The sequence below is a fragment of the Cucurbita moschata genome, unplaced genomic scaffold (assembly GCF_002738365.1).
Source record: "Cucurbita moschata cultivar Rifu unplaced genomic scaffold, Cmos_1.0 Cmo_Scf00027, whole genome shotgun sequence".
Classification (NCBI taxonomy): domain Eukaryota; kingdom Viridiplantae; phylum Streptophyta; class Magnoliopsida; order Cucurbitales; family Cucurbitaceae; genus Cucurbita; species Cucurbita moschata.
The window spans coordinates 2966042-2975680 of NW_019268543.1; the positions used below are offsets into that span (position 1 = coordinate 2966042).

The window sequence follows — 9639 nt, forward strand, 5'->3', positions numbered from 1 at the left end:
TTTTGATTTGATTAAATATTATTAAAAATATCCTCCACTTATATAGGTGACTACGAACACCGAGACATAGGAAGCTTCCTAAATTTCATCGATAGTTTAAATTACGAGAAAGAAAAAATTCCTAGTCAAGTACAACGAACTAGGTCAATTTTTAAACTTTGTTTGAATTCAAAGTTGGATCGAGAATATGAACACAATTTTTAGATATAATAATACTATTTGTTACCAACCAAAATATCAGTCGAATTTAATAATCTAAACGATTCGATTCCTTTTCTGATTACTCGAAAAATTTATTAATAAATTAAAAGGAGAATATGACGTAAAATACAGTAATACCTTAGGAGAATCGAAGGGCCCTATGGAGGTTGAAACTGGACCAAATAGATACCATAAGCCAACGCTTTCGAACACTAATTAAAAATTTAAAAATTAAAAACTAAATACTCCACATGATTTTCAAGTTCCCATGATATTGTTTCCCAATGTTTTAAATTATTAACATAAAAAAACATGCACGCCTATCTGGCAACAATATTTCGACACGCGTCCCACAAATAAGAATTAAATAATAATCATTAACCAATCATATTTTTGCTAATTTTACTCTTTTTTTTATATTATAAATAATATTTTTAGCTATTAAACTTTTACTAAATTAACAATTTTGATACTACCATAAAAGTTATTTTATATATTTTTACACTATTAGCTCAATTAATAAAAATATATATTATATTTATAAAAGAAAAACTATTAATAAAATTTCATTTTATATAAAAAATTAAAAATATCCTTAATAATATAGGATTGAAACTCTTAATATCGCGTTTAAAAAATATTCATAAACGTACTCATCTATTTCAACTTATGACTCGATCGGAGTAGTATGGGGCACGTGGAATCTCGTGTGAATCAGCAAGGACTACCTTGCAAGGTTAAATACTCCTGGATGACTGATAGTGAAGTAGTACCGTGAGGGATGGGTAAAAAAAAGAACCCAGGGAGTGAAATAGAACATGAAACCGTAAGCTTCCAAGCAGTGGGAGGAGATCAAGATTCTGACCGCGTGCACGTTGAAGAATGAGCCGATGACTCATAGGTAATGGCTTGGTTAAGGGAACCCACCAGAGCCGTAGTGAAAGCGAGTCTTCATGGGACAATTGTCACTGCTGGACCGACCGTGGGGGAAGAGTTTATTAAGATATTAATGAAAAATGGAAAGTTTTATTAATTTAATTTATAATTGGAATATATTTTTTTTTAAAAGAAATAAATAAAAAATGGAAAGTAAATTAAGTATTTGGAGAACATTAGCAGGAAGACGAATCTGGAGATGGAACAGATACAGAGAATGAAACCGCCCGTACTAAGTTTATTGCATCACATGTTGATCCACACTGCCACGTATACACCCCAGCTGCAGCCTGGACACTGGTCACGACCTTTTTCTAATGCCATCAACCTGGACCCTTCAAATTCCACTGCCAATGTGGCTCTCCACGTCAGCCGCTGCCACCGCCGCAGCTCTGTAGTCTTGCCAACGAAGCAACCTCCTCTGTTTTCGCTTCTTTTCTTTCAAGGAAATCAACAATGGCGGCAACACCACCACCACCACCACCACCACTACTAATCTGTCAGTCTATAAATAATTCCCTCCCTCTCCCTTTCCTCCAATACCCCATCCGGGGATTGGCCGAGTGGCGCCGCCGTGACAAACCATGTCGAACCCATCAAGGTCGATGGCTCACTCTGCTTCTGCAATCGAAAATTTCGGGAATTTTTACGAGATATGGCTCACAAGACAACGGGAGTTTCTCAAGGAGCTTCTCCATGTATTGCAAATCGAAGAACACGAGGAGGAGAAGCAATTGGGAGTAATCAATCAAGTTTTGGCGCATTACCAGAATTACCATGAGGAGATTTCCAAGGCGGCCGGAGAAGATGTGTTCAGGGTGTTTTCAGCGCCGTGGTTGAGTTCTTACGAGAGGACTCTGCTTTGGATTTCTGGGTTTAAACCTTCGATCGTGTTCCGGTTAGTGGATGGGGCGGTGAAGGATTTGACGGCGGTTCAGGTTATAAGAGTGGAGGAGCTGAAGGCGGAGGTAAGGCGGAAGGAGAGGGATTTGACGGAAGCACTGGCTAGTTTGCAGGAGACGGTTGCAGCGCCGCCGATTGTGGGGCTCGCACGGCGAGCCGGGAGGCTTGTGGACGGAGAGATTTGTGAAATGGAGAATGCGATTGAGGAACTGAAAATTGGGATGTTGGGTGTTTTTGATAGCGCCGATTTGCTTCGTGGGTCGACGATGAAAAGGGTTATGGAGATTTTGAGGACTGATCAGACGGTGAGGCTTTTAGCGGCGGCGACGGAGTTTCAGCTGCGAATAAGGCGGTGGGGCTTGCAGAGGGATATGCAGGGAACAAGAACAACATGAATCGCCGCCGATTTGGTAGCTTTGAATGTGCGTGTGTATGGCGCCAGCCAATGAAATAAAATAAGTGAGCTTAAATGCTTTGATTCTCCAGGGGAAAATGAAAGTAGAAGTTCCTAATGCAAGTGTCTTAAATTTAGTTTTTCGAGTCGTTTTTAGTTCAACAATATGTGTATGAGTCTACGATTCAAAGTCGTTTTTAGTTCAACAATTTGTGTACGAGTCTACGATTCAAAGTCGTTTTTAGTTCAACAATTTGTGTACGAGTCTACGATTCGAAGTTCTTCTTGTTCATCAGTACTATGTGAGTCTACGATTCGAAGTTCTGTCTTGTTCATCAGTACTATGTAAGTCTACGATTCGAAGTTCTGTCTTGTTCATTAGGACTATGTGTATGAGTCTACGATTCGAAGTTCTATCTTGTTCATCAGTACTATGAGTATGAGTCTACAATTTGAAGTTCTGTCTTGTTCAGCAGTACTATGTGTATGAGTCTACGATTCGAAGTTTTATCTTATTCAACAGTACTATTTGTATGAGTCTACAATTCGAAGTTCTATCTCGTTCATAAGTAATACTCGTCGGTTTGATCTCAAGTCCTAGAACTTATTTCAAAGTTACAATTACAAGACAAAAAATGATTTGTCGTCAATTGGTCAATATTCGAGAAGGAAAAGAAAAGTAACGGAAGAGAATAAAAGGAAACTTGGAATAAGAATTTTATGAACACTTGAATATTATATTGAATTCCATCAATTTCTTTTGCTGTTCAATAATTTTTTTTAGGAACATGGACAGCTAATGTTGACCCACTGCGAAACATTTCTCATAAGAGTGTGAAAAGATCTCTCGAGCAGACAAGTTTTAAAACAATGAGGCTAATGATATTACATAACGAGCCAAAACGGACAATATCTAGAAGTGGTGGGCTTGAGCTGTTACAAATGGTACCATAACCAAACACCAAGCGATATGTCAGCGAGGACGTTGAACCCTCCTTACGGAGGTGAATTGTGAGATCTCACATCAGTTGGTGAGAGAAACAAAACATTTCTTATAAGAGTGTGGAAACCTCTCCCTAGCCGTTTTAAAATTGTGAGGCTGACGGCGATACATAACAACAAAAAACGGACAATATATTGTTAACAGTGGGTTTGAGTTGTTACAAATGATACCAGAGCCAGACACCAATGCCAGCAAGAACGTCATACCTTCAAGGGAGGTGGATTGTGAGACTCCACATCAATTGAAGAAGAGAACGAAACATTTTTTATAAGGAGATAAAAACCTCTTTCTAAGAGACGCGTTTTAGAACCATGAAACCAATACCCAACAGACTATATTTACCAGCAATGAGTTCGAACGGTTAGAAATGATATCAGAGCCAAACACTGACCAATATGCCAATAAGGAACACTAGACCCTCGAAGGGATGGATTGTTAGATCGCACATCGAAACATTTCTCATAAGGGTGTGGAAAACTCTTCCTAACAAACGCAGTTTAAAACCACGAGATCGATAACGATACGTAACAAGCCAAAAGAGACAATATCTACTAACGATGGGCTGGACTGATACCCGGCTTTATAGATTCTCCGCAACAGCAACACATAGTGGGGGAGTATAAACATAAAGTTTCTTTATACAAAGCTATGTGTATCATCTACTACTTTTCTTTGCACCTTTTCCTTTTTATTTAAGTTTTCCTCTCACCTTCCTTCTCCATTATCAGCCATGGCTTTCCCCTCAGCCTTCTTTCTTCTTCTGTTCTTCACTTCCTCCATTGCTTCTTCTCAAGCTCTTACTGCCGCCATAGCCAACCAGTCCCAGTTCTTCCTTCTCATGCAAACAACTGCCTCCGGTGAGCTCCTCTCTAATTGGGATCTTTCACAAGGAAAATCCTTATGCAACTTCACTGGAATCCGCTGCAATGATGGCGGTCATGTCGTTCGGATCGATATCTCCGGCCACCCTCTCTCCGGTACCTTCCCGGACGATGTATGCTCTTACCTGCCATCACTAAGAGTTCTTCGCCTCGCTGATACCGGATTGTCGGGGCGTTTTCCCTCAGGAATCACCAACTGCTCTCTCATTCAAGAGCTTGACATGAGTTCTCTATATCTCAATGGAACAATCCCGGATTTATCGCAAATGAAACAACTCCGTGTACTCGACCTCTCCTACAATTCGTTCACTGGCGATTTCCCCATGTCGGTTTTCGACCTTGTTAATCTCGAGATACTGAATTTCAACGAGAATTATAATCTCAACTTATGGAAATTACCTGAGAAGATCTCTGGATTGAAGAAGCTGAAATCTATGGTGTTGACAACATGTATGTTGGACGGAGAAATCCCTCGATCGATCGGGAACATGACGTCGCTTATTGATCTCGAACTAAGTGGGAATTTTCTCAAGGGAGAGATTCCAAAAGAAATCTCCTTTCTCAAGAACCTGCAACAACTTGAACTCTATTACAATGAACTCACAGGAAACATACCGGAAGAGCTCGGAAATCTAACTGAGCTCGTCGACGTCGACATGTCGGTGAACCTTTTGACAGGGGAGATTCCGGAATCTATATGCAAACTCCCTAAGCTTAAAGTTCTACAGATTTACAACAATAGCCTAACAGGAGAGATTCCAAGTGTATTAGCTAACTCAACAACACTAACTATGCTATCACTTTATGACAATTTTCTTACAGGACAGATTCCACAAAAGTTGGGGAAGTTCTCACCTATGGTCGTTGTCGACTTGTCGGAGAATCGCCTGTCGGGACCATTGCCATTGGATATATGCAGAGGAGGGGAATTGCTCTACTTTCTTGTTCTTCAAAACAGCCTTTCCGGAGAAATTCCGGCGAGTTTTGCTGAATGCCGGTCACTTTTAAGGTTTAGAATTAGTTTTAATCAGCTGGTCGGAGCAATTCCTGAAGGTGTTCTTGGTCTCCCACATGTTTCAATCATTGATGTTGCTCATAATAACCTCACTGGTTCCATTTCAAATTCAATCTCACAGGCTAGAAACTTGTCGGAATTGTTCTTACAAAAAAACAGGATTTCTGGAGTTATCCCGCCGGAGATTTCAGCAGCCACCAATCTGGTGAAGCTAGATCTCAGTAACAATCTCCTCTCCGGCGCAGTGCCGCCGCAGATTGGTAGCCTGAAGAAGCTAAATCTGGTGATGTTACAAGGAAACCAATTGAATTCTTCAATCCCTAGTTCATTGACATCGTTAAAATCCCTCAATGTTCTTGATCTCTCGAACAATCGTTTATCCGGGAAAATCCCAGAAAGTTTGGGTAAATTGTTCCCAAGTTCCTTGAATTTCTCGAACAATCAACTTTCCGGTCCGATTCCGATGTCTTTGATCAAACAAGGGTTAGCCGATAGCTTCTCCGGCAACCCAAATCTCTGTCTTCCACCGGCGTATTTCATTTCATCGGATCAGAAATTCCCCATTTGTTCACAAATTTCCTTAAAAAAAGGTCTAGATTTCATCTGGGTAATCGTAATTCCGTTGCTTATTTTCTTCACCGGCGCCGTTCTGTTTCTAAAACGAAGAAAATCACCAGAGATCGAAAGCAAAGAAACCCTCTGTTCGTCGTTCTTCCATAAACAGAGCTTCGACCAAAACAGGATTCTCGAATCCATGGCGGAAATGAACATCGTCGGCCATGGCGGATCGGGAACGGTTTACAAAATCGAGCTCGGAAACGGAGAAATCGTCGCCGTGAAAAGGCTATGGAATCGAAGAACGAAACATTTCTTCGACAAGGAATTGAAAACAGAGGTCGAAACCCTAGAAACTATCAGACATAAGAACATCGTGAAACTCCACAGCTACTTCTCCGGTCGAAATTGCAGCCTTCTGGTTTACGAATACATCCCAAACGGAAACCTATGGGACGCCCTTCATAAAGGGTGGGTTTATCTCGATTGGCCGACGCGCCGCCGCATCGCGGTGGGGATCGCGCAAGCCCTCGCCTATCTCCACCACGATCTCTCGCCGCCCGTAATACACAGAGACATCAAAACCACAAACATTCTATTAGACGAAAATTACGAACCCAAAGTGGCAGATTTCGGCATAGCCAAAGTTCTTCAAGGAACCAAAGATTCAACGAACTCTGTAATCGCCGGCACATACGGCTACTTAGCTCCCGGTAAGTTCCTCAATCGATTCCTAATTTCAGCAAACCCCATTATCGATTTCGTTTAATTTCTCAAAACAAATCACAGAATATGCATATTCATCGAAGGAGACAACGAAGAGCGACGTGTATAGCTTCGGGGTGGTGTTAATGGAGCTGATCACCGGGAAGACGCCGATTGCGGCGGAGTACGGCGAGAACAAGAACATTGTGTTCTGGGTTTCTAATAAAATGGACACAAAAGAAGGGGTTCTTGAGATTCTTGATGAGAGATTAAAAGGGTTGTTCATGGATGAGATGGTAAAGGCCTTGAGGATCGCCATTCGCTGCACTTACAAGAATCCAGCGCTCCGACCCGCCATGGGAGAGGTGGTTCAGCTTCTCCAAGAGGTCAAAAAGGGCGAAGATACGTATGATGTCACTCAAATAAAGTACCCTTTTTGAGTCCAAAGGATGAACCCTTTTTTCCCTTTTATGTCTGAACTAATTATAATATAATCGTTCCGTGGATATAATATGGCTCGTTTTTACTCGTTTGATAACGTTTTTTTCTTCCCTTTTTGAGGTTTTTTTTGTAAACGTTGTTACCTTTGATTCTTCCTTTCAGTGCTGATGTTAAAGTTCAAAGCTTTTCGTATAATTAACGAGGGAATCCTAAAGAACAGTGTAATAAGTAATCACCTCTCCGATCTGATATCGCATACGAAAATTTATGAGCTAACGACCAATCCAACGAGAGATACCTATGATATCACTCAAATAAAGTACCTTTTTGAGTCCACAATCTAATTGGAGGGAGAGATTTTTATTTCATTTTATTTTAATTACAACCATTTCGGATGATTTGAATCTATGATCTTTCAGTGAATATAAAATTACTTTCTTTCACTCGTATGATAAACGTTATTACTTTCAGCTTCTTATATTATACTTTCTTCTTCCTTTTAGTGCAGATGTCAAAGTTCAAAGCTTTTCGTATAATAACGAGGGAACCCATACAAAAATTTACAAACCGACAACGATTTCAAAAGGGTATTCAAAACCCATCTGAAAAAAAAAAACGAACGTCTCTCATCTCACATATTATTGAACTAATAAACATCAGGGTATCATAGCATAAACGGTAATAATCTATATAAGACAAATTTCTTTTAAAATTCTCGGTAGATATACCTAATCTTTCTTTCAGTGTCGTAAAAGAAGATTACATCAATCGAGCTAAACGAACTAGAGTTTTTTTTCTCGTGATAATACAAATAATTGAGCTCGATAAGTGGATAGAAAAGGATGAAATTGAAAGATTTAACACATAATAAACAATGGTTGATTGTCTCTTCCTTTAAAATTGTCAAAAAAGATTCCTTTCTAAAAAGAAGTCCTAGAATTCAAAGATAAGATCTTGGGAGGGGTGAGGTGGAAGATTGTGATTGGCCAATGATATCCCTTTTTGGTTCCAAATTTTTTCAAAGATATTCAAATAATTTAGTTATAGCCATGATTGTCTTCTCAAGGATTGAATTCCCCACTTTCAAAGCATCTTTTTATTGTACTTTCAATTCTATTGATACCCGAAAGCAAAAGGTAATAGTTTTCCGTTGTGCTTCTTTGAGTTTAGCTTGTTCGGGTGAGACGGTTGCTGTTAATGTATAACGGAAGGATGAGTCAAGGTAGGGCTTCCTTTGTCGTCACCATCCAACCTATCCAGTGATCAGCCTTACTAGAAACTCTAATGCTCCAACCTCACACAGATCGTTTTGTTCTCATCAACCGATCCTACCCCTCTCAGACAATCAAGTTTATCAGCTCATATATGCTTTCACGATACAATCCATTTGTTTTTCATTGTGATGATAAATGATCCGACCCATCGAGTTTATTAGCTCATATATTATCAACCTTTACATTTAAAAGAATATAATATTTCCGTGAAGTTTCTGGTAAAATGACACACTTCATACATAATCATTACAAAATAGTTGTCTTTAATTATAAGCGCAAATTTATAAACCAAAAAGTGCTTCAATTATTAAGAAAAGTAAAACCCTAGCCTGCCTATACATCCAGTGATTAGACTTGAGAGGCTCGAAATAATTTGTATCAAACCAATAATTTTAGAGCCCAGAGACACTGAACTAAGGTTCTCGTCTCCAATTTAAATATATATTTATGGCTAAAAAAGAAATACATGAATGAACTGAAATTACATCAATAGACTGGTTTATAAGAATCAACGTTATGTCAGATTTCAATTTGATTGAATTAGAATCTAAAGACGAACTACTCTTTAAACCGCTTGTGACCAATTCTGCTTCTCAAAATACTTTTTTTTACTAGCTATTGGATGACGGGTCATTATATATCTACTCAAAATCAAGCTACGGTTCGTTCATGAACGTTTAGAATAACGAACGAAAATTAGATTTGGAATTTCTCTACGCTCGTCCAAAATGCATTACCTTTCCCGACATCCTAAAGCTTAGCGTCGAGAAGCGTCGAAACATGTTTTGATGGAGGCATCTGTTGCCATTGCCAAGGTGGAGAGTCCATTAAAATTTAAAACCACCATTGACCAAAAGGAACAGTTTTAGAACCAAATCTTTAATTATTGCATCTTTGTCTCTTATAGCTACTACGCTTTCCAATCTTTTTACCATATCTATTATTAAATATTCAATCTCATATAAATATTAAAAAATATATATACTTTTAATAATTAAAAGTTTCGATTAATTTTCTTTTTTTTTTTTGTCTTGATCATACCAGTTGAGTAACCGCTTGAATTGGGTTGTAAAAATCTTTTGAACTAACCCGAGTTGGGTTGATGACCTAAACAACTTGAATAAAGTTTACAACTCAATCCAATATTTTATTTCTCGATTGAATTATCGAGTTTTTTTTTTTTAAAAAAATTAAAAATAAAATATATTCAAATATTCTTAATATTCGTAATAACATAGAAATATATATAAATAAATAGAGGCAATTATTATGTATTCCATTAAAAAAAAAAAAAAAAAAAAAAAAAAAAAAAAAAAAAAAAAAAAAAAAAA

General features: G+C 38.4%; 2 protein-coding genes across 2 annotated transcripts; both read left to right on the top strand.

Moving 5' to 3' along the window:
- The first annotated feature begins 1618 nt into the window (after positions 1-1618).
- LOC111462712 (protein DOG1-like 4) lies at positions 1619-2716 on the top strand. The gene has a single exon (XM_023106410.1). It carries the CDS (start codon positions 1722-1724, stop codon positions 2433-2435), a length of 714 nt encoding a protein of 237 aa, XP_022962178.1. The 5' UTR covers positions 1619-1721; the 3' UTR covers positions 2436-2716.
- A 1310-nt stretch (positions 2717-4026) lies between these two features.
- On the top strand, positions 4027-7125 carry LOC111462675 (receptor protein-tyrosine kinase CEPR1-like). Its single transcript, XM_023106362.1, has 2 exons — positions 4027-6601; positions 6678-7125. The coding sequence occupies exons 1-2, from the start codon at positions 4168-4170 to the stop codon at positions 7031-7033; spliced, it is 2790 nt and encodes a 929-aa protein (XP_022962130.1). The 5' UTR covers positions 4027-4167; the 3' UTR covers positions 7034-7125.
- Positions 7126-9639: the final 2514 nt, after the last annotated feature.